At 62.5% G+C, this 27,983-nt stretch overlaps 4 protein-coding genes across 5 annotated transcripts; 3 read left to right on the forward strand and 1 right to left on the reverse strand.

Annotated features, from left to right (window-relative positions):
- Positions 1-641: 641 nt before the first annotated feature.
- Positions 642-2,572, forward strand: RNASEH2C (ribonuclease H2 subunit C). The gene is made up of 4 exons (XM_080635872.1): positions 642-1,529; positions 1,704-1,813; positions 1,909-2,025; positions 2,443-2,572. Exons 1-4 carry the CDS (start codon positions 1,328-1,330, stop codon positions 2,488-2,490), a joined length of 477 nt encoding a protein of 158 aa, XP_080491998.1. The 5' UTR covers positions 642-1,327; the 3' UTR covers positions 2,491-2,572.
- KAT5 (lysine acetyltransferase 5) lies at positions 2,526-13,600 on the reverse strand. Of its 2 annotated transcripts, XM_080635870.1 has the most exons (14): positions 13,540-13,600; positions 13,260-13,326; positions 12,799-12,867; positions 12,195-12,331; positions 10,960-11,142; positions 10,388-10,468; positions 9,495-9,569; positions 7,677-7,925; positions 5,132-5,221; positions 4,911-5,051; positions 4,291-4,384; positions 3,877-4,036; positions 3,252-3,333; positions 2,526-2,769 (listed from the first exon to the last, which is right to left on the reverse strand). In XM_080635870.1, the coding sequence occupies exons 1-14, from the start codon at positions 13,549-13,551 to the stop codon at positions 2,635-2,637; spliced, it is 1,575 nt and encodes a 524-aa protein (XP_080491996.1). In that variant the 5' UTR covers positions 13,552-13,600; the 3' UTR covers positions 2,526-2,634. The 2 variants fall into 2 exon arrangements, with proteins under 2 accessions (XP_080491996.1, XP_080491997.1); XM_080635871.1 differs by lacking the exon at positions 10,960-11,142.
- Positions 13,601-13,680: 80 nt separating this feature from the next.
- On the forward strand, positions 13,681-24,259 carry RELA (RELA proto-oncogene, NF-kB subunit; the record flags this gene model as incomplete). Its single annotated transcript, XM_080635807.1, has 11 exons — positions 13,681-13,780; positions 13,993-14,046; positions 16,907-17,067; positions 17,810-17,958; positions 18,649-18,740; positions 19,428-19,559; positions 19,938-20,042; positions 20,880-21,092; positions 22,218-22,298; positions 22,735-22,821; positions 23,682-24,259. The coding sequence occupies exons 1-11, from the start codon at positions 13,771-13,773 to the stop codon at positions 24,257-24,259; spliced, it is 1,662 nt and encodes a 553-aa protein (XP_080491933.1). The 5' UTR covers positions 13,681-13,770.
- DRAP1 (DR1 associated protein 1) lies at positions 24,155-27,751 on the forward strand. Its single transcript, XM_080635702.1, has 7 exons — positions 24,155-25,049; positions 25,434-25,506; positions 25,904-25,997; positions 26,243-26,362; positions 26,719-26,809; positions 27,269-27,351; positions 27,490-27,751. Exons 1-7 carry the CDS (start codon positions 24,810-24,812, stop codon positions 27,608-27,610), a joined length of 822 nt encoding a protein of 273 aa, XP_080491828.1. The 5' UTR covers positions 24,155-24,809; the 3' UTR covers positions 27,611-27,751.
- The last annotated feature ends 232 nt before the right edge of the window (positions 27,752-27,983 follow it).

The following is a 27,983-nucleotide window of genomic DNA, read 5'->3' on the forward strand; positions in this document are numbered from 1 at the left end:
GAGCCTCTAAACTTCCCCGGGGGGGGGGATGAGAGAGCCGCGGTGCCCCCCCCCCATATGGGGATATAGGGGTTGCTTGGGGGGGGGGGCTATAGGGGTAGAGGGGGATGAGCCATGACCCTGGGTCCCGAGGGGGGGGTGGTGATGGGGTGGGATCATATGGATCCTATAGGCTCCTCTTCCCCCCACTACCCCCCCCCCCAGGAAAGTGACGTCACGTAGCGGGTGGGGTGACGTCACGTGGTGGGCGGGGCCTCGCGCCTCGGCTGTACGGTACCGACCATTAAAGCCTCCCTGGGACACGCCCGTGACCCCTCTGTGACCCCGCGTCCCGTTCCTCTCCCCCCCCCCCCCCCCCCCCCCCCCGAAACACCGCAATGGTCTCACCCGCGCGCAGGGGGAGGGTCCCGCCGGCTCGGCCAATGGCGTTGCGGGGTGGTGGTGACGCGGTTGGGGAGGGTGGGTTCAGGCTCAGCCATTGGTTCCCTATTGCGGCACCACCCCACCCCCCCGACCCTGTCGCGACCCCAGCGGGGGGGGGAGGGGGGGAGCCCACGTGGGGCTATGGAGAGGGGGTGACTTTCAGTGACGTCACTGGGGGGAACCCACTCAGTGGTTGTGACGTCACAGGGGGCCCCACGCACTCTTCGGCACGGAATAATCCCTGTAGCGGCTGTGACGTCAGCCAGGACCCACGTGGGGTGGGGGTTCCCAGTGGAGTTATGACGTCACTGAGTGGGGGAGTCCCCTCCTGCCTCTTTGACGTCACGGGCCACCCAAGCGCGACAGTGACGTCATAGGGAATCCTAAGGGGGAGGGGTGCCTGTGTTCCTTGTGGTGTTGTGATGTCACACCGCTGCCGTCGTGACGTCACGGGTCCCCACTAGGGTAGTGACGTCATAGAGAGCCCCTTGTGGGGGTGGGAATTCCACCGAGTTGTGACGTCAGAGAGGGTTCCCCACCAGGGCTGTGACGTCATTTGGGACCCGTGTGAGGTTATGATGTCACGGGGGAGGTTCCAATGGGCATCCCTCGGTTATGACAGGGTTTCCCACCCCTCCCCATGGCCCATAGGATGGGGCTTATCCCATGGGATGAACTTGGGGGGGGGGGAGGGGTTCGTTATCCTTAGGGAGCTCGTTTATGGCGCTGCCACCCCTGGGGTCGGATCCGCTTCCCCTTGTCCCTATCCCGGTCTGCGCTGAGCCCTGGTGCCTGATACCGGGAATTGCGGGGGTCCGGATCCCTTGCTCCCTCCCGCTTGGATTCCGCTTCCCGTTGAAGCCAGGGCCGAGATCCACCCCACCCCAAAACTACAACTCCCATCATGCCCCACGCCACGTTACGCCACGTGCGCCGCGCAGACGTCACTTCCGCCTCCGGCGGTGTTGCCATGGCGGCGGAAGCGGTGCGGTTGAGGCCCGGTCTCGGGGCCCCGCTGCAGGCCCAGCTCCTGCCCTGCGGCATCCGGTACAACGGCCCCGCGCCTGTGGCCGCCTTCCTGCGGGTGCAGCCCGGGCCTGGCGGCGGTGAGCGGCGGGAGAGCGCTTCTATGGGGCTGGGGTGCCTATGGCGCCCGGGGGGTGTGTGGGGCAGGGGGGAGGCTCTATAGGTGCTGCCGGGGCTGTGCTGTGGGGCCCAGCACCGCTATGGGGCAAAGTGTGGGGCTGTTGACCCGCTGCCCCACATTTCTCCCCCCATAGAGCTGTGGGCTTCGTTCCGGGGCCGGCGCATGGGGGCCCGGGACCTGCCTCTGCCCCATGGCTACCGGGGGATGGTACTGCAGGAGGAGGACCGACGCCATGGCGATGAGGTGAGGCTGCCCCACACTTGGGGGGCAGGTTACACCCCCAACCCTGTTCTGTGGGGCGAGCTGCCCCACACTAACTCTGCCCCCTCCCCCCCCAGGGCCGGAGTGTGACGGTGATGGGGACGTTCGATGCCATCAGAGACTGGGGGGCCGATGGTGTCCCCCCCCCCGGGGGTCTGGCCCTAACGCTGCAATGGGGGGACATCGCTCAGGCGGTGAGGCTGGGCTGGGACCCACACTTAGGGGGCAGGGGAGAGGGACCCACATGTGGGGGGCCCAGAGGCACTTGGAGGTTCCCAGTGCTGGGCCCCACACTTGGGGGGCAGGATAGAGGGGGTCTCTGACACTTGGAGTTCTCCAATCCCTGGCCCCACACTTGGGGGGCAGGATGGGAACCCTTCAGCCCCATACTTGGGGGGCAGGATGGGGGGTCCCTGGCATTTGAGGGTCTCCAATCCCCGGCCCCACACTTGGGGGGCAGGATGGGGGTTCCTAGGACCCACACCTGGGAGGGTCCCTGACACTTGGGGGTCTCCAATCCCAGGCCCCACACTTGGGGGGCAGGACGGGAACCCCTCACCCCCACACTTGGGAGTCCCACCCCCATTCTCCCCCTTTGTTTCTCTCCATAGATCCACGCACCGGTCCCTGAGAGTGACGATGAGGAGGAGGAGCCCTGACAAGCCCCGCCCCTTCGTGGGCGGAGCCCGCGCAAGCCCCGCCCGCGCCACGCAATAAAGGCGCCAAGAGCTGGGTGTTTAATACCGGATGAGGGCGTGGCCTAATGGAGAGGGGGCGTGGCCTAATGGAGAGGGGGCGTGGCCTCACCACTTGCCCCTCTTGCTCCAGTCCTTCGGGGTGAAGTGCAGGCACTTGGCATCGATGCGCAGCACCCGCTTGAGCATCGCCCGCTCGTGGCCCTCCACGATGTCCTCCGACAGCGTCAGGATGTATTGACCCTATAGGGGACACATATAGGGGCTGGGGGGGGACCCCTATAGGGGTGATTTGGGGTCTCCCCATCTCCTCCGTCCCCTGTGAGCAACTGGAGTCGCTAAAGGGGAGGCTCAGGGGTGGCCCCACACACCCGTTGCCAGAGGGAATGCATAAGGGAGCCTTGGGTCTGCTATCGGGGTGGTTTGGGGACACCCAACCTCTGGGTGCTCTATAGGGGGCGATTTGGGGTTGCCTATGGGGTGATTTGAAGTCACACAACCCCACGGTCCTCTGTAAGGGGTGATTTGGGGTACCCCCAACTCCTAGGTCCTCTATAGGAGGTGATTTGGGATCCTCTCTAGGGTGATTTGAGGTGCCCCAACCCCTCAGTCCTCTCTAGGGAGTGATATGGGATTCCCTATGGGGTGCTTTGAGGTCCCTCATCCCGTGAGACCCCCGCTGTGTGTAGGGGCTGTGGGACAGGGGGGGACCCCCCCTCTGTCACCTTGTAGTAGTTGATGAGGTTGAGGTACTGCAGCGTGGAGATGACGTCCTCCTTCTTGATGCTGGTGATCTCACTGATCTCACTGGGGGGCAATCAAGGGGGTTTGACCCCCCCAAAACCCCCTCAGCCCCCCCAGACCCCAATGACCCCCCCCAACCCTTTAGCTCCTCCCCAAACCCTCCCCCCCCTTTTGCCATCGAAGGGATAGGGATGGGGGCGTGGCCTCTGGGGAAGGGGGTGGGGCCTATAAAGGGGTGTGGCCTTAAGGGGCGTGGCCTCGAGGCGAAGCGCCAATGGGGTAGAGCTAAGAGGTGGGCGGGGTTTGCACTGGGGGTGTGGTCTATGGGAAAGGGGTGGGGGTTGAAGGGGCGGGGCCTCGAGGTGAGGCGCCAATGGGGTGGAGCCAAAAGAAGCTGTGGGCGGGGCCAGGAGGAGGAGCCAGATCCCCATAGAGCTGGGATCCAATGGCAGAGATGGGGGATACTGAATGGAGGCGGAGCCTAAAGAGAAAGGGGGCGTGGCCGAGGGAGGAGCCAGTTCCCCATAGAGCTGGGATCCAATGGCAGGGAGGGGGCTGAGCTTAATGGAGGGGGCGGAGCCTAAAGGGAAGGGGGCGTGGCCTCACTTGATGGTGATCTGGGGCCGCTCCCCTCCCTCCGCCTTCAGCCCCATGAGGATCTCCAGGATGGTTTGGGACCAGTAACTGCGGTACGAGAGGAGCCCCAGGTCCGAGAGCGGCTTCTCGGGGGTCCCCGTCTTCCCCTCCACCTTGGAGAGCTCATAACCTGTAATGGGGGGGGGAAAACGGGGGGGGGGGTCACCCCAAATGACCCCAATGGGGGGATCCCCCAATACCCCTGGGTGGAGCCGGGGGGGGGGAAGCCAAAAGGGATCCCCCAAGGGGATTTTGGGGTCCCCGCAAGCGAGTTTTGGGTTCTTTCCCCCCAACAAAGGCGTTATTAGAAGAGGTTTGGGGTCTCTCAATGGGTCTCAGGTGGGGGGGTTTGGGGTACCAGGAGTTTTGGGGGGCGTCACTCACTGAACTCAATGAGCAGCTTCCCATAGCCCCGGCGCTGGTAGGGCGGCAGCGTGAGGATGCAGGCCACGTTGTAATCCTCGGTGGACTCCTTCTCCTGGGAGGCACCAAAGGCAATGGGGGGGACCCCAAAACAGGACCCGGACCCCAAACCACCCCCAAAAACCCTTCCCAACCCTTTACCACCCCCCCTCCAGCTCCCCAAAACCACCTGAAACCCCCCCGAAACCCCCTCAAAACACTCCAAAACCCCCAAAAAGCCCCCAAACCCCCCTCAAAACTCTCTGAACCCCCCCAAACCCCTCAAAACACCCGCAAAACCCCTTGAACCCCCTCAAAACCCTCTGAACCCCCTCAACCCCCCCAAACCCCGCAATCCCCCTCAAAACCACCTGAAAGCCCCCCAAACCCCTTGAACCACCCCCAAAACTCCTCAGTCCCCCCAAAACCCCCTCAAAACCACCCAAAACACCCCCAAACTCCCTTAAAACCCTCTGACGCCCTCCAAAACCACCTGAAACACCCATAAAACCCCCCCAAAACCCATTCAAAACCCCCCCAAAACCCCTTGAACCCCCCCCGAACCCCATCCTCCCCCCCCAGGACTCCCCCCCCACCCCCACCTTGGAGAAGTAGCCGACGATGTGGAAGCCTTTGCAGTCGTACTCGGTCATGACATAGAAGAGGAAGGGGTCAGTGTCGTAATAGAGCGTCTTGTGGTCCAAAAAGCACTTGGCCAAGAGGCAAAGGTTCTGGGAATAGCTCTGGGGGGGGGTCCAGAAGGTGAGGGGGGGGCCCCTAAAATAGGGGACCCCCCCTTTGTCCCCCCCTTATCGTGTTTTACCTTGTTCTTGCGGCCGTCGATCTCGAAGAAGGAGATGGTGCCTTTGCGGTAGATCTCATTGCCGGGGGGGTGCCTCAGGTCACATTTGGTCTGGGGGGGGCAAAAACAAAGCGGGGGGGGTAAGAAAAGGGGGTGTCAATGAGGGGGTCTGATGGTCAGTGGGGGGTCCCCAATGGTCTCAATGAGAGGGTCCTCAATGGTCTGACCGGGGTCCCCCCTGTCTGTACCAGGCACCATACTTGAGGCTATGTGGGGTACTCAATGGTTATGGGGGTTCCCCAATGGTTTCAATGGGGGTCCCCAATAGTCTCAATGAGGGGATCCCCAATGGTCTCAATGGTGTCAATGAGGGGGCCCCCAATGGCATCAATGAGGGGGTCCCCAATGGTCTCAATGGTGTCAATGGAGGGTCCCCAATGGCATCAGTGAGGGGGTCCCCAATGGCATCAATGGGGCTCCCCAATGGCATCAATGAGGGGGCCCCCAATGGCATCAATGAGGGGGTCCCCAATGGTCCTCAATGGTGTCCATGGGGGGGCTCCCCAATGGCATCAGTGAGGGGGTCCCCAATGGCATCAATGGGGGGCTCTCCAATGGTATCAATGGGGGGGTCCCCAATGGCATCAATGAGGGGGTCCCCAATGGCATCAATGAGGGGGTCCCCAATGGCATCAATGGGGGGGTCCCCAATGGCATCAATGAGGGGGTCCCCAATGGCATCAATGGGGCTCCCCAATGGCATCAATGGGGGGTCCCCAATGGCATCAATGAGGGGGTCTCCAATGGCATCAATGGGGCTCCCCAATGGCATCAATGGGGGGGTCCCCAATGGCATCAATGAGGGGGTCTCCAATGGCATCAATGGGGCTCCCCAATGGCATCAATGGGGGGGTCCCCAATGGTGTCAATGGGGGTCCCTATTGGTCCTCAACGGTGTCAATGCGGGGGCTCCCCAATGGCATCAGTGAGGGGCTCCCCAATGGCATCAGTGAGGGGGTCCCCAATGGCATCAATGGGGCTCCCCAATGGCATCAATGGGGGGGTCCCCAATGGCATCAATGGGGGGTCCCCAATGGCATCAGTGAGGGGGACCCCAATGGCATCAATGGGGGGGTCCCCAATGGCATCAGTGAGGGGCTCCCCAATGGCATCAATGGGGGGGTCCCCAATGGCATCAGTGAGGGGGTCCCCAATGGCATCAATGGGGGGCTCTCCAATGGTATCAATGGGGGGGTCCCCAATGGTCTCAATGGTGTCAATGAGGGGGTCCCCAATGGCATCAATGTGGGGGTCCCCAATGACATCAATGGGGGGGTACCCAATGGCATCAATGAGGGGGTCCCCAATGGCATCAATGGGGCTCCCCAATGGCATCAATGGGGGGGTCCCCAATGGCATCAATGAGGGGGACCCCAATGGCATCAATGGGGCTCCCCAATGGCATCAATGGGGGGGTCCCCAATGGCATCAATGAGGGGGTCTCCAATGGCATCAATGGGGCTCCCCAATGGCATCAATGAGGGGGTCCCCAATGGCATCAATGAGGGGGTCCCCAATGGCATCAATGGGGCTCCCCAATGGCATCAATGGGGGGGTCCCCAATGGTGTCAATGGGGGTCCCTATTGGTCCTCAACGGTGTCAATGCGGGGGCTCCCCAATGGCATCAGTGAGGGGCTCCCCAATGGCATCAGTGAGGGGGTCCCCAATGGCATCAATGGGGCTCCCCAATGGCATCAATGGGGGGGTCCCCAATGGCATCAATGGGGGGTCCCCAATGGCATCAGTGAGGGGGACCCCAATGGCATCAATGGGGGGGTCCCCAATGGCATCAGTGAGGGGCTCCCCAATGGCATCAATGGGGGGGTCCCCAATGGCATCAGTGAGGGGCTCCCCAATGGCATCAATGGGGGGGTCCCCAATGGCATCAGTGAGGGGCTCCCCAATGGCATCAATGGGGGGGTCCCCAATGGCATCAATGGGGGGCTCCCCAATGGCATCAGTGAGGGGGTCCCCAATGGCATCAATGAGGGGGACCCCAATGGCATCAATGGGGCTCCCCAATGGCATCAATGGGGGGGTCCCCAATGGCATCAATGAGGGGGTCTCCAATGGCATCAATGGGGCTCCCCAATGGCATCAGTGAGGGGGTCCCCAATGGCATCAGTGAGGGGCTCCCCAATGGCATCAATGGGGGGGTCCCCAATGGCATCAGTGAGGGGCTCCCCAATGGCATCAATGGGGGGGTCCCCAATGGCATCAATGGGGGGCTCCCCAATGGCATCAGTGAGGGAGTCCCCAATGGCATCAATGAGGGGGACCCCAATGGCATCAATGGGGCTCCCCAATGGCATCAATGGGGGGGTCCCCAATGGCATCAATGAGGGGGTCCCCAATGGCATCAATGAGGGGGTCTCCAATGGCATCAATGGGGCTCCCCAATGGCATCAATGGGGGGGTCCCCAATGGCATCAGTGAGGGGGTCCCCAATGGCATCAGTGAGGGGCTCCCCAATGGCATCAGTGAGGGGGTCCCCCATGTCCGTACCAGGTGCCTCTGGAGGCAGCGCAGGCTGTGCCCGTACTTGAGGCAGAACTCGCAGAGGTAGAGCACGGGCAGCGCCGTCAGCTCCTGCGGGTAGGGCGAGAAGTACCAGGGCTTGAGGCGGTGCCGGCCCAGCTCGATGCACTCGATGTTCTTCATGCGCGTGACGATGTCGTCGTGGCTCCGGTCCGACACCAGGCTCCCGGTCATGCGCGGCGCCTGCGGGGCCCCGTCCGACGAGTCCTGGGAGTCCTGCCCCAAGCGATTCCCAGCGCTGGGAATGGGGCAGCCAACGGGGCGCTGCTTCCCCCCCGGCCCCGGCCTCAGCATCCCCTGCTTCAGGTCAGTTCCCTTCTGTTATCCCGCTCCATTCCCCTTCCCATGCCTCAATTTTCCCATTTCAAGGCTGTTTTCCCTCTTTTTCCCCTCTTCCAACCTCAGTTTTTCCAATTTAAAGAGGTTTTTCCCCCTTTTCTATCCTTATTTCCCCTTTTCTGCCTGTTTCCCCTCTTTAAGGATGGTTCCCTTCTGTTATCCCGCTCTATTTCCCTTCCTGTACCTCAATTTTCCCATTTCAAGGCTGTTTTCCCCCATTTCCCCCTCTCCCTTCCTCAGTTTCCCCATTTTAGGAGGGTTTCTCCTCCTTTTCCAGCCCCATTTCCCGTCTTTCCTCACTTTCCCCATTCCCACACTGCGTCCACCCCCTTTTCCTGATGGAAAAGCTCCGTTCCAATGGGCTTTGCCCTCCATTTCCACACCATTTCCCTCCTTTCCCTCCTTCCCCCCCTCAGTTTCCCCATTGCCAGGCACTTGCTCCCCCCATTCCCCATCCATGTCCATTCCCATTTCCATCCATGTCCACGTCAATGTCCATGTTCATTTCCATCCCCATCCACGTCCATCCCCATCCATGTCCAACCCATGGCACTTGCTCCCCCCATTCCCCATCCATGTCCATCCCCATCCATGCCCATTTCCATCCATGTCCATGTCAATGTCCATGTTCATTTCCATCCCCATCCATGTCCATCCCCATCCATGTCCATTCCCATCCATGCCCATCCCCATCCATGCCCATTTCCATCCATGTCCATGTCAATGTCCATGTTCATTTCCATCCCCATCCATGCCCATTCCCATCCATGCCCATCCCCATCCATGCCCATTTCCATCCATGTCCATGTCAATGTCCATGTTCATTTCCATCCCCATCCACGTCCATCCCCATCCATATCCATCCCATGGACTTGCTCCCCCCATTCCCCATCCATGTCCATCCCCATCCATGCCCATTTCCATCCATGTCCATGTCAATGTCCATGTTCATTTCCATCCCCATCCATGTCCATCCCCATCCATGTCCATGCCCATCCATGCCCATCCCCATCCATGTCCATCCCCATCCATGCCCATCCCCATCCATGTCCATCCCCATCCATGTCCATCCCCATCCATGCCCATTCCCCATCCATGTCCATGTCAATGTCCATGTTCATTTCCATCCCCATCCATGTCCATCCCCCTCCATGCCCATTCCCCATCCATGTCCATGTCAATGTCCATGTTCATTTCCATCCCCATCCATGCCCATCCCCATCCATGCCCATCCCCATCCATGCCCATTCCCATCCATGTCCATCCCCATCCATGTCCATCCCCATCCATGCCCATTCCCCATCCATGTCCATGTCAATGTCCATGTCCATTTCCATCCCCATCCATGCCCATCCCCATCCATGCCCATTCCCATCCATTTCCATCCCCATCCATGCCCATCCCCATCCATGCCCATCCCCATCCATGTCCCTGTCCCTTTCCCACCTCATCCGTGCCCAAACACGTGGATTTCCGCTTCCTTCCCGGCTGGGCGGCCGCTGCCCGACGCGCGGAGCCGTTCTGGGGGGGGCGGGGGGGTCAGGACCACAAATACCCCCAAGGACCCCCCCAAAGGACCTGAGGACCCCCCCAAAGGGGTTATGGGGAGCACTGGGGGTGGTTACTGGGAGAGCAGGTGGGGTCTGAGTTAGTGATGGCTGAGCCCTTACTGGTTGGTCACTGGTGTGTTACTGGTTGGTTACTGGTTGGTCACTGGGGGCTCACTGGTGGTACTGGATAACTGCTACTGGTGTCTAACCGGCGCGTTACTGACGCGTTACTGACGCGTTACTGGTGCGTTACTGGTTTGTTACTGGTGCGTTACTGGTTTGTTACTGGTGTGTTACTGGTTTCTTACTGGTGCGTTATTGGTTTGTTACTGGTGTGTTACTGACGCGTTACTGGTGCGTTACTGATTTGTTACTGGTGCGTTATTGGTTTGTTACTGGTGCGTTACTGGTGCGTTACTGGTGCGTTACTGGTGCGTTACTGGCGCGTTACCGGTGCGTTACTGGTTTGTTACTGGTGCGTTACTGGTGCGTTACTGGTTTGTTACTGGTGTGTTACTGGCACGTTACTGGTGCGTTATTGGTTTGTTACTGGTGTGTTACCGGTGCGTTACTGGTTTGTTACTGGTGCGTTACTGGTGCGTTACCGGTGCGTTACTGGTTTGTTACTGGTGCGTTACTGGTGCGTTACTGGTTTGTTACTGGTGCGTTACTGGTGCGTTACCGGTGCGTTACTGGTTTGTTACTGGTGCGTTACTGGTGCGTTACCGGTGCGTTACTGGTTTGTTACTGGTGCGTTACCGGTGCGTTACTGGGCAGCGCTGGGCTCACCTGGGGGAACACGGAAGCCGGTGACGTCTCGGTGGCCGCAGGGACAGGGGTGGCCGGAGACACCACCTCCAGCTTCCGCTTCTGGGGAACGAGGGCAGCCCAGGATCATCCCAGTGCATCCCAACCCATCCCAGGTCATCCCAGTGCATCCCAACCCATCCCAGGTCATCCCAGTGCATCCCAATCCATCCCAGTTCATACTGGTTCATCCCAAACCATCCCGGGTCATCCCAGTCCATCCTAGTGCTCCCAGTACAGCCCCAGTAGCCCCTAGAGCTTCCCAGCATCACCTCAGTAACACCCCTTGGGGACAGGGAGTCCTTGGGGACCAGGCTGGGGACCCACTGGGAATGGGACCCACTGGGGACAGGATGGGACCCATTGGGGACATAACTGGGGACAGCAATGGGGGCCCATTGGGGACAGGATGGGACCTATTGGGGACATAACTGGGGACCAGAGCCCTTGGGGACTAAACCGGACACCCCTTGGGGACAAGGCCAGTGATGGGGACCCCTTGGGGGGACAGGGCCCTACTGGGGACCATTGGGGACCATTGGGGCCCCAGTTACCGTGGGGCGCTGGGCGCCGGGCGGGGGGGGCTCGGCCTCGCTCTCCTTGGGCAGGTGAAAGCGGAGGGTGATCTGAACGGGCACCGGTGGCACTGGTGGCACCGGTGGCCCCGGCACGGCTGGCCCTGGGATGCTCTTCCCGCTGGCCGGGGCCACCGGCAGCGCCAGCTCCAGGCTCTTCCTCTGTGCCGGGAGGAAGAGGAGGCGGTGAGGGGACAATGGGGGGGGGGACAATGGGGGGGGGGGGGGGGGAACAAAGCCACCGCGGGGCCTAAAGGAGGAGCCAATGGTGGTGGCACCGAATCCCCCCCCCCGGCAGCTGGGTCATGGCATCGCCCCCCCCACCATGGCAGCGGCCCCAGGGGGTCCCGGGTGTCACCTCCCAGAGGGCAGAGATGGGCCCCAGGGTCCTATATTGGGGTTGGGGGTGTCCCTGGGGTCCTATAGAAGGGTTTGGGATGGCCCCAATGTCCTATAGAGGGGCTGGGGGTGTCCCCAGGGTCCTATAGAGGAGTTGAGGATGGCCCTAATGTCCTATAGAGGGGTCATGGGATGGCCCCAGGGTCCTATAAGGGGGTAGGGGATGTCCCCAGTGTCCTACAGAGATGTTTGGGATGTCCCCAAGACCCTAAAGAGGGGTTGGGGATGTCCCCAGGGTCCTACAGAAGTCTTTGGGATGGCCTCAATGTCCTACAGAGATGATTGAGATGTCCCCAGTGTCCTATAGAGGGGTTGGGAATGTCACCAGGGTCCTATAAAAGGGTCTGGAATGGCCCCAATGTCCTATAGAGGGGCTGGGGATGTCCCCAGGGTCCTATAGAGGTGTTTGGGTTGTCCCCAAGCTCCTATAGAGGGGCTGCAGATGTCCCCAAGGCCCTAAAAAGGCATTGGAGATGTCCCCAGGGTCCTATACAAGGGCTGGGCATGTCCCCAAGCTGCCATAGGGAGGCCTGGGTGTCCCCTGGCTCTGGGTGTCTCCAGCAGCTCCTGCATCCCCCCAAGGCTCTGTCCCCTCCCTGCTCCAGGGGTTGGGGCATCCATGGGTACCAAGGTCCCCTCCTGGCCCTGGGGCTGCCCTTGTCCCTGTCGCATGGGGATGTCCCCTGTGGCCAAGTCCTCATCCCATATCCCCATGTCCCACATCCCTGTATCCCGTGTCCCATCTCCATATCCCAACGTCCCCATCCCCTATCCGTGTCTCCCTGTCCCCATCCCGTGTCCCGGTGGGTGCTCACCGTGTCCCTGTCGGGAGAGCCGGGCCGGGAGCCGGGAAGCCCGTTCTTGGTGGGGGTCTTGGCCTCCTTGCGTGGGCCCTGCACCCGCTTCAGGTCCAGCCGCTCCTGCGTCACCCACTCGTCCAGGCGCTTGTTGACTGGGGTCACGGGGGGATGTGGGGTGAGCATGGCCCCTATGGCCACTCTGTGTCCTCCTATGTGCCCCCAATGGCCCCCCATGGCCCCCCTATGGCCACTGTATGTCCCCCTATGGTCTCTCTATGGCCCCGTATGGCCCCCATGTCTCCCTATGGCCCCTCTATGTCCCCAACCCCCTCTTAGGCACACACATGGGGTGACAATGGCAGCCCCATGGCCCCCCATAACCCTTCTACACCCCTCAATGTCCCCTCCATGCCCTCCCATAGCCCCCTTCTGTGTCCCCACCTCAATCTTGGGCACACCAAGGGACACACATGGGGTGATGGAGGGGCACTGCACCCCCATATCCCCTCTTTAGCCCCCCCGTAGCCCCTCTATGTCCCCACATATGGGGGGTACTATGTGTCATGTGTCCCCCCCCAGCAGGGGGGTGATGCACCCCATGTCCTCCCCATTGACTCACAGTCAATGTAGTGCACGTAGAAGAGCTTCCTCCCGCTGATGTCCTTCACGCTCAGGATCTCGGCCAGCGCTGGGTGACAATGGGGGTGTCACCACCCCTCTTTTGGGGACATCCTCATCACCCCCCCCTCAACATGGGATGGACCCGGGGAGGGCCCCCCCAAACCTCACCATTGCCCCCCAAAATGCCCCCAATGCCCCCATTGTGTGAGCGCCCCCCCAACACGTGTCTCCCTTTAGGACCCCGCGGACCCCGCTGTCCGCAGGCCCCGCCCCTGCGCTCCAAACCACGCCCCTTTCCTCGCTACGCCTCCAATCGGGCTCCAACCCCACCCCGCAAGCCCCGCCCCCACCGAGTCAGGCCCCGCCCCGGACACGCCCCCGTCGTGTCCAGACCACGCCCCCTCCACCCGCCCCGTCCAATCAGACCCCGCCCCTCCACGCAAGCCCCGCCCCGCTCACGCCACTCATCCTCGTTGTCTTGGTTACGACGCAGCACGGGCAGGCGGCAGCCCTCGGACACGTCCATCTGCGGGGGGGGGGGGGGGGGGGGAAAGGAGGCGGGACGCGGGACCGTCAGGCCTGGGGCGGGGGGGTAACGGGACCGGGAGGGTTCCCGGTGGGCCCGGAAGGCTCCGGAGGGGTCCCTGCACCCCCAGCGGGGTCCCCAAACCCGCCCCGGGTTCCCCCAACCCCCCTCGAGGCCGTTTTGGGGCCCCCCCCACCTCCTCCTTTCACTCACCCCCTCCGCCATCCTCCTGTGCCTCCACTTCCGGGTTCCCAAGCTCACTTCCGCTTTTAGCCCCGCCCCTTCCCGCGGAGCGCGGTGGGCGGGGCCACGTGGCGAGCACGGAAGCGGAGCTGCGATCGTGGCTCTTCCCCCCCCCCCCCTTCCCCTTCCCCGTTCCCGCTATTCCCGGTATTCCCGCCTTCCCCACCCCTTTTCCCGCCCTCCCTTCCCCCTTTTCCCGCCATGGAGGACGGTGAGTGCCCCCCCCCCCCGTTTCTCTCCCTTAATGACGTCAAACGCAGCCGGAGCCGTCAGTAGGTTCCAGGGTTAACCCGGGGAAAACGGGGTTCAATGGAGGGGGGCGGGTTTAAAAGGGGTAAATGGTTATGGGGGGGGGTCCCCACTGGCCATGTGACACCCTGCTGTCATGTGACACCCACCCCCCCTTTTTACCCTTCACTATAGTGACCCCCCCAGAGCTTCTCCCGTTCCTCCTGAAGCAGGATTGGGGGGGGGATGGTGAGTGCGGGGGGGTCAAACGGGGTCATGGGGGGGCCAAAGGGGGTTAATAGGGGTCATGGGGGTTAATGGGGGTCTTGGGGGGGCCAAAAAGGGTTTTTGGGGGGTCTAAGGGGGTAAGGAGGGTCATGGGGGGGGGTCCAAAGAGGATTAATGGGGGTCATTGGGGGGGTTGGGTAGGGGCAAAGGTGATTAATGGGGTCAGGGGGTGTCAATGGGGCTCAAGGGGGGGTCAAGGGGGGGCCAGGGAGGTGTTGGGGGGGAAGTGGGGTTAATGGGGGTCAAGGAAGATCATGGGGGGGGTCAATGGGGCTGGGGGGGGCATCAATGGGGATGAAGGGGAGGTTTGGGGGTTCAATGGGGGGGGTTTGAGGGGGTCAGTGGGGGGAGTTGAGGGGGTCAATGGGGGCCGGGGGGGGCATCAATGGGGAGGTTTGGGGGTTCAATGGGGGGGGTTTGAGGGGGTCAATGGGGGGGGTTTGAGGGGGTCAATGGGGGCCGGGGGGGGCATCAATGGGGAGGTTTGGGGGTTCAATGGGGGGGGTTTGAGGGGGTCAATGGGGGGAGTTGAGGGGGTCAATGGGGGGCCGGGGGGGGGCATCAATGGGGAGGTTTGGGGGTTCAATGGGGGGGGGTTTGAGGGGTTCAATGGGGGGGGTTTGAGGGGGTCAATGGGGGGGGTTTGAGGGGGTCAATGGGGGCCGGGGGAGGCATCAATGGGGAGGTTTGGGGGTTCAATGGGGGGGGTTTGAGGGGGTCAATGGGGGGAGTTGAGGGGGTCAATGGGGGGCCGGGGGGGGCATCAATGGGGAGGTTTGGGGGTTCAATGGGGGGGGTTTGAGGGGTTCAATGGGGGGGGTTTGAGGGGGTCAATGGGGGCCGGGGGGGACATCAATGGGGAGGTTTGGGGGTTCAATGGGGGGGGTTTGAGGGGGTCAATGGGGGGAGTTGAGGGGGTCAATGGGGGCCGGGGGGGGCATCAATGGGGGGGGAGGTTTGGGGGTTCAATGGGGGGGGTTTGAGGGGGTCAATGGGGGGGGTTTGAGGGGGTCAATGGGGGCCGGGGGGGGCATCAATGGGGAGGTTTGGGGGTTCAATGGGGAGGGTTTGAGGGGGTCAATGGGGGGAGTTGAGGGGGTCAATGGGGGGCCGGGGGGGGGCATCAATGGGGAGGTTTGGGGGTTCAATGGGGGGGGGGTTGAGGGGTTCAATGGGGGGGGTTTGAGGGGGTCAATGGGGGCCGGGGGAGGCATCAATGGGGAGGCTTGGGGGTTCAATGGGGGGGGTTTGAGGGGGTCAATGGGGGGAGTTGAGGGGGTCAATGGGGGGCCGGGGGGGGCATCAATGGGGAGGTTTGGGGGTTCAATGGGGGGGGTTTGAGGGGTTCAATGGGGGGGGGTTGAGGGGGTCAATGGGGGCCGGGGGGGACATCAATGGGGAGGTTTGGGGGTTCAATGGGGGGGGTTTGAGGGGGTCAATGGGGGGAGTTGAGGGGGTCAATGGGGGCTGGGGGGGGCATCAATGGGGAGGTTTGGGGGTTCAATGGGGGGGGTTTGAGGGGGTCAATGGGGGGAGTTGAGGGGGTCAATGGGGGCCGGGGGGGCATCAATGGGGAGGTTTGGGGGTTCAATGGGGGGGGTTTGAGGGGGTCAATGGGGGGAGTTGAGGGGGTCAATGGGGGGCCGGGGGGGGGCATCAATGGGGAGGTTTGGGGGTTCAATGGGGAGGGTTTGAGGGGGTCAATGGGGGGAGTTGAGGGGGTCAATGGGGGCCGGGGGGGCATCAATGGGGAGGTTTGGGGGTTCAATGGGGGGGTTTGAGGGGGTCAATGGGGGGAGTTGAGGGGGTCAATGGGGGGCCGGGGGGGGGCATCAATGGGGAGGTTTGGGTGTTCAATGGGGAGGGTTTGAGGGGGTCAATGGGGGGAGTTGAGGGGGTCAATGGGGGCCGGGGGGGGGCATCAATGGGGAGGTTTGGGGGTTCAATGGGGGGGGGTTTGAGGGGTTCAATGGGGGGGGTTTGAGGGGGTCAATGGGGGCCGGGGGGGCATCAATGGGGAGGCTTGGGGGTTCAATGGGGGGGGTTTGAGGGGTTCAATGGGGGGGGTTTGAGGGGGTCAATGGGGGCCGGGGGGGCATCAATGGGGAGGCTTGGGGGTTCAATGGGGGGGGTTTGAGGGGGTCAATGGGGGGAGTTGAGGGGGTCAATGGGGGCCGGGGGGGGGCATCAATGGGGAGGTTTGGGGGTTCAATGGGGGGGGTTTGAGGGGTTCAATGTGGGGGGTTTGAGGGGGTCAATGGGGGCCGGGGGAGGCATCAATGGGGAGGCTTGGGGGTTCAATGGGGAGGGTTTGAGGGGGTCAATGGGGGGAGTTGAGGGGGTCAATGGGGGGCCGGGGGGGGCATCAATGGGGAGGTTTGGGGGTTCAGTGGGGGGGGTTTGAGGGGGTCAATGGGGGGAGTTGAGGGGGTCAATGGGGGCTGGGGGGGGCATCAATGGGGAGGCTTGGGGGTTCAATGGGGGGGGGTTGAGGGGGTCAATGGGGGGAGTTGAGGGGGTCAGTGGGGGCCGGGGGGGGCATCAATGGGGAGGCTTGGGGGTTCAATAGGGGGGGTTTGAGGGGGTCAATGGGAGGAGTTGAGGGGGTCAGTGGGGGCCGGGGGGGGCATCAATGGGGAGGCTTGGGGGTTCAATGGGGAGGGTTTGAGGGAGTCAATGGGGGGAGTTGAGGGGGTCAATGGGGGCCGGGGGAGACATCAATGGGGAGGTTTGGGGGTTCAATGGGGGGGGTTTGAGGGGTTCAATGGGGGGGGTTTGAGGGGGTCAGTGGGGGCCGGGGGGGGTCATTTGGTGCCCTCAGTTCCCGCAGGGCCCCCCCCGGCTCCGGCGCCGTCGGTGGAGATCCTGGAGCAGCCGAAGGCGCGGGGGATGCGGTTCCGGTACAAGTGCGAGGGGCGCTCGGCCGGGAGCATCCCTGGGGAGCACAGCACGGAGAGCGCGCGCACGCACCCCACCATCCGCGTGAGCCACCGGCCCTGGCCGCTGCACACCAGTACAGACCAGTACAGACCAGTATAGTCCAGTATAGAGCGATACAGACCAGACCAGTATAGACCACTATAGACCAGACCAGTGCAAACCAGTAGACACCGATGTAGACCAGTATAAACCAGTATAGACCAGGACAGAGCAGCGTAGACCACACCCGTGTAGACTAGTAGGGACCAGTACAGACCGGTATAGACCAATACAGACCAGTACAAACCACTATACACCAGACTAGTGCGCGCTAGTACAGACCCGTATGGACCAGTACGGACCAGAGCAGTACAGACTGACCAGTAAAGACCAATATAGACCAGTATAGACCAAACCAATAGAAACCATTGTAGACCAGTAGAGGCCAGTATAGACCAGTATAGATCAGGGTAGCGTAATGGGAACTGGGAACTCACCCCCCCATGCCCCCATCCCTAGGGATCACAGCACCAACCCCTCCCTCCCATCACTTTAACATTCCTAGTCCAAACCAATATAAACCAGTCCAAACCAGTATAAACCAGTCCAAACCAATATAAACCCGTCTAAACCAATATAAACTATTCCAAGCCAGTATAAACCAGTCTAAACCAACCTAAACCACTATAAACCAGTCCAAACCAGTATAAACCAATCCAAACCAGTTCAAACCAGTCCAAACCAGTATAAACCAGTCCAAACTAGTTCAAACCAGTCTAAACCAGTGCGTTTGCCCCCCCCGCAGGTGAACAACTACCGGGGCCCGAGCCGGGTGCGGGTGTCGCTGGTGACGAAGGACCCCCCCCACCGCCCGCACCCCCACGAGCTGGTGGGCAAGGATTGCCACGACGGCTACTACGAGGCTGAGCTGCCCCCCGAGCGCAGCGTGCACAGGTGGGGCAGGACCCCCAAGTGTGGGGCAGGACCCCCAAGTGTGGGGCTGGGACCCCCAAGTGTGGGGCAGGACCCCCAAGTGTGGGGCTGGGACCCCCAAGTGTGAGGCAGGACCCCCAAGTGTGGGGCTGGGCCCCCCAAGTGTGGGGCTGGGATCCCCAAGTGTGGGGCTGGGACCCCCAAGTGTGGGGCAGGACCCCCAAGTGTGGGGCTGGGACCCCCAAGTGTGGGGCAGGACCCGCAAGTGTGGGGCTGGGACCCCCAAGTGTGGGGCAGGACCCGCAAGTGTGGGGCTGGGACCCCCAAGTGTGGGGCAGGACCCCCAAGTGTGGGGCTGGGACCCCCAAGTGTGGGGCTGGGATCCCCAAGTGTGGGGCAGGACCCCCAAGTGTGGGGCTGGGCCCCCCAAGTGTGGCGCTGGGACCCCCAAGTGTGGGGCAGGACCCCCAAGTGTGGCACTGGGCCCCCCAAGTGTGGCGCTGGGACCCCCAAGTGTGGCGCTGGGACCCCCAAGTGTGGGGCTGGGATCCCCAAGTGTGGCGCTGGGACCCCCAAGTGTGGCGCTGGGACCCCCAAGTGTGGGGCAGGATCCCCAAGTGTGGGGCTGGGATCCCCAAGTGTGGGGCTGGGACCCCCAAGTGTGGCGCTGAGACCACCCCCCCATCTATGGGGTGACCCCCCCCCCTTCAGCTTCCAGAACCTGGGAATTCAGTGTGTGAAGAAGCGGGAGCTGGAGGCAGCCGTGGCCGAGCGCATCCGCACCAACAACAACCCCTTCAATGGTACTGGGAGCACTGGGAAGGGGGGAGCAGGGCTACTGGGAGGCAATGGGAGGGTGACTGCTTTCATCCGGGTTTATACTGGTTTATGCTGGGAGGTTGGTGGGAGGCTCTGGGGGGTGCTGCTGTAGGGTCCTGGGAGCTCCAGACCAGTCCATACTGGTCCAAACTGGCCCATACCAGTACGTGCCGGTCGATTCCAGTCTGTACTGGTCCATACCAGTCTATTCCAGTTAGTACTGGTTTATACTGATCTGTACCAGTACATTCCGGTTCGCACTGGTCCATACCAGTCTGTACGGGTACATTATGGTCTGTACCGGTCTATACTGGTCCATACCAATCTATACCAGTCCACACTGATCCATACCGGTTCATACCAGTGCATACCAGTTGACACTCATCCGTACTGGTTTATACTGCTCCATACCAGCTCGTACTACTCCATACTCATTGATACTGGTCTGTACTGGTTCATATTAGTCCATACCCATTAACGCTGGTCCCTACTGGTTTATACTGATCCATACCAGCCTATACCAGTCCGTACTCGTTAATACTGGTCCGTACTGGTTCATAGCGGTCCATACCAGTTGATGTTGGTCCAGACTGGTCTGTGTCGGTCCATACGGATCCATACCAGTTGATACTGGTCCATACTGGTTAACGCTGGTCCCTCCCGGTTCCCAGTGCCAGCAGAGCAGCGGGGGGGCGAGTACGACCTGAGCGCGGTGCGGCTCTGCTTCCAGGTGTGGGTGCGGGGTGCAGGGGGGGGGTGGCTCCCGCTGCCCCCCCTCCTCTCCCAGCCCGTCTATGACAACCGTGAGTGACCCCCATAACGCCCCCGGGACCCCAAATACCCCCCTGGGAACCCAAAATACCCCCCCTTGGACCCCAAATACCCCTTAGCACCGCAATAACGCCCCCGGAACCCCAATACCCCCCCCCCCGGAACCCCAAATACCCCCCCCGGGAACCCAGAATACCCCCCCTGGGACCCCAACAACACCCCTGGGACCCCAGTAACCCCCCTGGGACCCCAGTAACCCCTGTGGGGACCCCAAATACCCCCTAGGACCCCAGTAAGCCTCCCATGGGACCCTAGGTGACTCCTATGACCCTACAAGACCCTATGGGACCTTAGGTGACCCCTATGACCCCGTGTGACCCCACGTGACCCCTGCCCCCCCCCCCCCCCAGGTGCCCCCAGCGCGGCCGAGCTGCGGATCTGCCGCGTGAACCGGAACTGCGGGAGCTGCCGGGGGGGGGACGAGATCTTCCTCCTGTGCGACAAAGTGCAGAAAGGTCAGCGCCAAACCGGCCCAAACCGGCCCAAACCGGCCCCAAACCAGCCCAAACCGGCCCAAACCGGCCCAAACCGGCCCCAAACCAGCCCAAACCGGCCCAAACCGGCCCAAACCGGCCCCAAACCAGCCCCAAACCAGCCCAAACCGGCCCAAACCGGCCCCAAACCAGCCCAAACCGGCACAAACCAGCCCAAAACCGGCCCCAAACCAACCCCAAACTGGCCCAAACCGGCCCAAACCGGCCCAAACCAGCCCAAACCGGCCCCAAACCTCCCCAAACCTCCCCAAACCGGCCCAAACCAGCCCAAACCAGCCCAAACCGGCCCAAACCGGCCCAAACCGGCCCCAAACCTGCCCAAACCAGCCCCAAACCGGCCCAAACCGGCCCAAACCAGCCCAAACCAGCCCAAACCAGCCCCAAACCAGCCCAAACCGGCCCAAACCTGCCCAAACCGGCCCCAGATCACCCCGAAGCAGCCCAAAATCACCCCAAAATCACCCAGAAACAGCCCCAAATCACTCTGAAACAGCACAAACCAGCCCAAAATCACCTCTGAAACCCCCCTGAAATGCCCCAAAACCACCCCAAAACCCCCCTGAAACACCCCCAACCCACCCCAAATCACCCCAAAGCCCAGCCTGGGGACCCCACACCTCCCTCCCGGGGTAACTGGGTCCCCCCCAAACCCCTTGTAACCCCCCCCTGAGCACCCAGGTGTGGGTGTGTTCCCCCCCATAGCCCCCCATTAACCCCCATAGCCCCCCACATCCCGGTGTCCTCTGACACCCTAGGGGTGCCCCCCCCGCCCATGGGTGCCCCCTTGCCCCCCCCCAGAGGACATCGAGGTGCGGTTCTGGGCCGAGGGCTGGGAAGCGCGCGGGTCCTTCGCGCAGGCCGATGTCCATCGCCAGGTCGCCATCGTGTTCCGGACGCCGGCATTCCTGGATCCCGGCATCCGGCAGCCGCGGAGCGTGCGCATGGAGCTGCAGCGCCCGTCCGACCGGCAGCGCAGCGCGGCCGTGGAGTTCCGCTACCTGCCCCATCAGGGTGGGACTGGGGATGGGGACGGGGGTATGGGATGTGGGATATGGGATATGGGATAAAGGTACGGATATGGGATAGGGGTACGGGATACGGATATTGGATAGGGATATGAGATATGGATATGGATATTGCATATAGATACGGGATTGGATATGGGATATGGGGATAGGGGAAGATGGGGATACGGAGATATGGGGATATGAGGATATGGGGACATGGGATACAGATATGGGATATGGATATGGGATATGGGTATGGGATGTGGGATATGGGGATATAGGAAAATGGGGATATGGTGATATGGGACATGGTCATATGGGGATGGGGGATATGGGAACATGGGGATATGGGGATAGGGGGAGATGGGGATATGAGCATATGGGGACATGACATGGGGATATGGGGACATGGGATATGGGGATATAGGCATATGGAAATATGAGAACATGGGGATATGGTGATATGGAGATATGGGGATATAGATATGGGGATACGGATATGGGATATGGGGATATGGGATGTGGGGATATGGGATATGGGACATGGGGATATGGATATGGGATATGGATATGGGATATGGGGATATGGATATGGGATATGGGGATATGGATATGGGGTATGGATATGGGGATATGGGATATGGATATGGGATATGGGGATATGGATATGGGGATATAGGATATGTATATGGGATATGGGGATATGGATATGGGGATATGGGATATGGGGATATGGGGATATGGATATGGGGATATGGGATATGGATATGGGATATGGGGATATGGGGATATGGATATGGGGATATGGGATATGGATATGGGATATGAGACATGGGGATATGGGGATATGGATATGGGATATGGGGATATGGATATGGGGATATGAGATATGGATATGGGATATGGGGATATGGGACATGGGCACACAGGGAGCTCATTGCATGCTGGGGGCTCCTGGGTCCCCTTGGGATCATTCCTGGGTCCCTTGGGTCCCCTTTGTCCCCCCGGGGTGCTCCAGGGGTCTCTGGGGCCCACTTTGGGTCCCTGTTGTGACCCTGGGGTGCTCCGGGGGGGTCACTGGTCTCTCACTGGTCTCTCACTGGTCTCTCACTGGTGTCACTGGTTGCAGGGGACCTGCAGTGCATCGAGGAGAAGCGCAAGCGCACCCGGGACACTTTCCGCTCCTTCGTGCAGCGCAGCCCGATGCCCGGTGAGGGGCGCGGGGGGGGGGGCAATGGGGTGGGATTGGGGCCCTAGGGGGGTATTTGGGGTCCCTGGGGGGGTTGTTGGAGCCCTAGGGGGAGGTATTCAGGTTCCGAGGGGGGTATTTGAGGTGCCGGGGGGGTTATTGCAGTCCGGAAGGGGGTATTTGTGGTCTGGGGGGGGGGTTATTGGGGTCCCATGGGGGTATTTGAGGTCCTGAGGGTGTTATTTGGGCCCTGGGGGGGGGCTTTGGGGTCCCAGGGGGGGTACTAGGGCCCTAAGGGGGTTTTGGGGTCCCTGGGGGTGTTATTGGGCCCCTAGGGGGGGTATTCGGGGTCTCTTAGGGGGTTAGGGGGGTATTTGGGGCCCTAAGAGGGGTATTTGGGTCCCTGGGGGGGGTCCCTGATGTTCCCTCCCTCTCCCCCCCCCCCCCCCCCCCCCAGGTCTCGCCCCCCCCGAGCCCCGCCCCCCCCGGCGCTTCGCAGTGCCCTCGCGGCCCTCCCCGGCCCCGCAGCCCCCCCCCTCCATGGGTGAGAAACTGGGGGGCACTGGGAGGGGTTAGGGGGGTACTGGGGGGTACTGGGAGTGACTGGGGGGTACTGGGAGTGACTGGGAGCTACTGGGGGGCTACTGGGAGTGACTGGGGGCTACTGGGGTATACTGGGGGGCTACTGGGAGTGACTGGGAGCTACTGGGGGGCTACTGGGAGTGACTGGGAGCGACTGGGGGGCTACTGGGAGTGACTGGGAGCTACTGGGAGTGACTGGGAGCTACTGGGGGGCTACTGGGAGTGGCTGGGAGCTACCGGGGGGCTACTGGGAGTGACTGGGGGCTACTGGGGGGCTACTGGGAGAGACTGGGGGGCTACTGGGAGTGACTGGGAGCTACTGGGGGGCTACTGGGAGTGACTGGGAGCTACTGGGGGGCTACTGGGAGTGGCTGGGAGCTACTGGGGGGCTACTGGGAGTGGCTGGGAGCTACTGGGGGGCTACTGGGAGTGGCTGGGAGCTACTGGGGGGCTACTGGGAGTGACTGGGAGTGACTGGGGGGCTACTGGGAGTGACTGGGGGCTACTGGGGGGCTACTGGGAGAGACTGGGGGGCTACTGGGGTATACTGGGGGGCTACTGGGAGTGACTGGGAGCTACTGGGAGTGGCTGGGAGCTACTGGGGGGCTACTGGGAGTGGCTGGGAGCTACTGGGGGGCTACTGGGAGTGACTGGGGGCTACTGGGGGGCTACTGGGAGAGACTGGGGGGCTACTGGGGTATACTGGGGGGCTACTGGGAGTGACTGGGAGCTACGGGGGGGGTACTGGGAGTGGCTGGGTGCTACCGGGGGGCACTGGGGTCGCTGTGGCTGCTCCACCCTCTCCCCCCCTCCTCTCCGCAGCCCCCCCCCCGTGTGTCGGGGTCCCGGGGGGGGCGTTGGGGGATGCTCCCCCCCCCCCCGCAGCCGAGCCCTTGGCCGAGGCCCTGCTGCAGCTGCAGGTGGCTGAGGAAGGGCCCATTCCGGACGTGGGGGGGGGGCCGGCTTCCCCATTGGACCTGGGGGTGCTCCTGGGGGACCCCCAGTTCCCCCCCCTGGAGACCATCAACGCTGCCGAGGTGCAGCGGCTGCTGGGCCCCCCCGAGCCCCCCCCCCCGCCCTTTGGGGACCCCCCCTTGCCTCTGGGGGGGGGGGATGCTCCCCCCCCCCCCATGCTGATGTCGTATCCCGAAGCCATCGCTCGCCTTGTGCAGGGGGGGGAAGGGGCTGGGGGGGGCCCCCAGTTTGGGGGGGGAGGGTCCCAGTTTGGAGTTGGGGGCTCCCAGTTTGGGGTTGGGGGGGTTGAAGTGGGGGGGGGAGGTGATGTAGGGGGGGGGTGCCCTGATTTGGGGGTCGTGGGGGGGGCGGACCCCGAGGATTCGCTGCCCTCCCTGGGGGACCTGGACTTCAGTGCCTTGCTCAGCCATTTCCCCTCCTCCTAACTGGGAGGAACTGGGCGCTACTGGGAGGGCTTAGGGGGGAACCGGGTGCCTATGGGGAGGCTTTTAGGGGGCACTGAGGTCACTGGAGGGCTACTGGGAGGCTTCTAGGGGTGACTGGGGGCTACTGGGAGACCGCTGGGCTATTGGGGGGCTACTGGGAAAGGTCGGGGGGGGGTAACTGGGGGCTACTGGGAGGGGTCTGGATGGGACTGAGCAGTCCCAGCATAGAACTGGGAGTCACGGGGACGCAACCAAGTGCCTATTGTGAGGTGGGGGGTGTCTGGGAGCTACTGGGAACCATGGGACTGCAACTGGGAGCTATTGGACATCACTGGGAGTCCTCAGGGCCCCCCCATCACCAGCATTAACCGCATCCCCCCCCCCGAACCAAAGTGCCTTATGGGGGGGGAAAGGATTTAAACCACCCCCCCTTTACCCCCCCCATAAATCACCCCAATAAATGGTTTGACCGAGCTTGGATTTGGGGGAGTGGCTTTAAAGGGGCGTGGCTTTTAAGGGGGCGTGGTCTGCACTGGAGTCAGTGCTGCCCATGCGCAAAGCGCAGCCCCGCGGGAGGCGGAGCCGAAACAGGAAGAGGCGGGGTTTGTTCCCCCGGAAGGGGCGGGGCTTCTTTGCGGCAGGGCCGGGGCGCCGGAGAGGAGCAAAGGAGAGGCCGGGAGCGGCCCAGCCGGGGCCGGGGCCCGCAGCGGGACCCAGCGGCACCGGGAGCGGAACCGGGGCCGGGGCGATGCCGAGCAAGAAGAAGAAATACAACGCGCGGTTCCCGCCGGTCAGCGGGGAGGGGCGGGGCCTGAGGCGGAAGTGGCGGCGGGAAGGGGGGGGGGGCGCATCACCATGGCAACGGGGAGGGTTGTGAGTGTGGGCGTGGTCTTGGGAGGGGGCGTGGCTTGTGCAGAGGGCGGGGCCTATGGGCCCAGGTGAGGGCATGTGGGGTGGTGACCATGGCAACGGGGGTGGTGTCGGCTTGGGGGCGTGGCTTCTGTAGGTTCTCCTTGTAAGGTGAGAAGGGGCGTGGCCTATGAGGGGGCGTGTCCCTCCAGCCCCATCTAAGTGTCTGGATGGGGGCGTGGCTTTGGAAGGGGCGTGGTTACGGGAGGAGGCGTGGCTTTGGCGGGGGGCGTGTCCATGCCTCAGTTTCCCTCCTGCTCCCCAGGCGCGGATCAAGAAGATCATGCAGACGGATGAGGAGATTGGGAAGGTGGCGGCCGCCGTCCCCGTCATCATCTGTATCCTTATGGATCAGCGGCACCGGGGTCACCCCACCATGGATATCGGGGTGTCCCCCCGCTCCGGACACATGGGTGCTCCTGAGGTCCCCCAGTGCCATCCCTCCTGAAGTGCCCCCTATCCCAGAGGCCTGGGTGGCCCTCAGCCCAGCCCCTTGAGTCCTTCCCATGTCATCTTGGTCCCCCCTGCCTATGGGTAGCCCTGAGTCCCATGGGATTGGGGTGCCCTGGGGACCTGGTTCCCCATGGGCTGGTAAAGGGGTTGGGGGTCCATTGGGGGCTCTCTGGATGGATCCCTAGGGGTTTATGGGTGTCCATTGGGGTTTATGGGGTCTATGGGTGTCCACTGGTGCCCATGGGTACCAATGGGTGTCCGTGGGGGTCCTTAGCACCCAAGCCCGTGCTCTGGAGCTCTTCCTGGAGTCGCTGCTGCGGAAGGCCTGTCACGTCACCCAGTCCCGCAATGCCAAGACCATGACCACGTCCCACCTGTGAGCACCCACCCCCAGCACCGAGGTCTTGGGCACCCAGGTCCCATTGGGGTGCCTGGGCCCCATTGTGGGGGGCCCCGGGGTACTCAGGGCCTATTTAGGGGGTGTGCATCACTCCGTGCCTCGGTTACCATGTTTCCCCTTTAAGCCTTATAGGAGAGCTGGGGGCGGAGCTTAAGAGGGAGGAGGCGTGGCTTGAGGCTGGGGGGGCGGGGCTTGCTGACACCCCCTCTCCTTTCCCATAGGAAGCAATGCATCGAGCTGGAGCAGCAGTTCGACTTCCTTAAGGATTTGGTGGCCGCGGTGCCAGATATGCAGGGAGAAGGCGAGGAGCCCCATGGCGATGGGGAGCGGGGGCCCCGCAGGTGGGTGATGCCCCCCCTGACATGTAGGAGCCGCCCCCCAACATATGGGCCCCACCAACATCAGAGACCCCCCCCCCACATCTCCATGTGGGTGCCACAGGAAGGGATAATCCACAGAGGATGGTTCCCGAAGGGGATCCCCTATGGGAATGGGGTACAGGGAGATGATCCCCAAAGCACTGGATCCCATGGGAATGGGGGGGTGGGTTATGGAATAAAGAGGAGGTCTCCAATACCTGGGTCCCATGGGAAGGGGTGGGGAGGTCCCCAGTACCTGGGTCCTTTATATGGGGGTGTTGTGGGTTACAATGGGGGGACCCCAATGTCTGGGGGGGGTCGGGGGGGGGCTCTTCCAGGGGTCGTCGCCCCGGAGCCAGCCGGAAGAATGGGGGCCCCGGCGGGAAGGGGAAGGATCCGAAACAGTCAGGAACGGACACAGAGCAGGAGGTGGGGGGGGGACCCTGATATTCCTAAGGGGAGATTGAAGGGGTGCTGGGAGGGGGGATTTGGGGGTTCCTGGATGGGTTTGGGGGGGCTTGAAGGTGGGGGGGGGGGGTTTGAAGGGGTTTTGGGAGATCCTGGATGGATCTGGGGGGTCTTGAGGGGTTTAGGGGGTCCTGAATGGGGTGGGGGGGTCTTGAAAGTGTCTGGGGGGGGTCTTGAGGGGGGTTTAGTGAGTCCTGGATGGGTTTGGGGGGGCCTTAAGGGGGGTTTGAGGGGTCCTGGATGGGTTTGAGGGGGTTCTGGGGGGGCCTTGGGGAGGATTGCGTGGTCGTGAATGGATCTGGGGGGGCCTTTGGGGGGTTTTGGGGGGTCCTGGATAGGTTTGGGGGGTCTTGAGGGGGTTTGAGGGGTCCTGGGGGTGTTTGGGGGTCCCTGTGTCCCCTCATTGCCATCTCCCCCCAGGAGGACACTGAGGACAGTGACAGCGATGGGGAGGAGGAGCCGCCGCCGCCCCCCCCCGCCCCCGCCCCCCTTAACTTCTCCAGGTACCCCAATACCAGGGACCCCTTTGAGGGGGGGGGGAACCCCCCAAACCCGTGGGGGGACACCCTCAGAGGAGGGGGGTGTTAAACCTTCCCCCCCCCCCCCCCCATTTTGGCTCCACTGACCCCTTGTTCCCACAGCCCGGGGGGGCCTTTTGCACCCCTGGGCCCCCCCCCGACGCTGCCGGGGGGGCTCCCCCCAGCCCCCGGCCCCCCCCGGGCCCGCGAGGAGGAGGAGGAGGAGGAAGATTACGACTCCTGACACCCCCAAACCCCCCCCCGCACCCCCTCAAAGCCCTCCCTGGGTGTTGGGGTGAGGGCATCGGGGTGAGGAGTTGTGACCGTTCTCAGCCTTTGGGGGGGGGGGGGGCTCACTTTGAATCCCAGGGTTCCCCCTTCCCAGAGTCCTGGGGTTTATCCTGGAATCCTGAGGCTCCTCCCACATTCTTGGGGTTCCCGGACCCCATTTTAAAGTGGGGGGGGTTGATTTTGGGGCCCTTTGATGACATTTAATGAGTCGGGATGGGGGGGGAGGTTTGTATCAGCTCAATAAAGTTGCTGTTTCCATACATCCTGCTCCTCCCCCCACCGCTCCCCAACCCTTGGACCCCCCCCCAAACCCAAGGCCCCCCCCA

The sequence above is a fragment of the Psittacula echo genome (genome assembly GCF_963264785.1).
Source record: "Psittacula echo genome assembly, chromosome: 28".
NCBI classification, from domain to species: Eukaryota; Metazoa; Chordata; class Aves; order Psittaciformes; family Psittacidae; genus Psittacula; species Psittacula echo.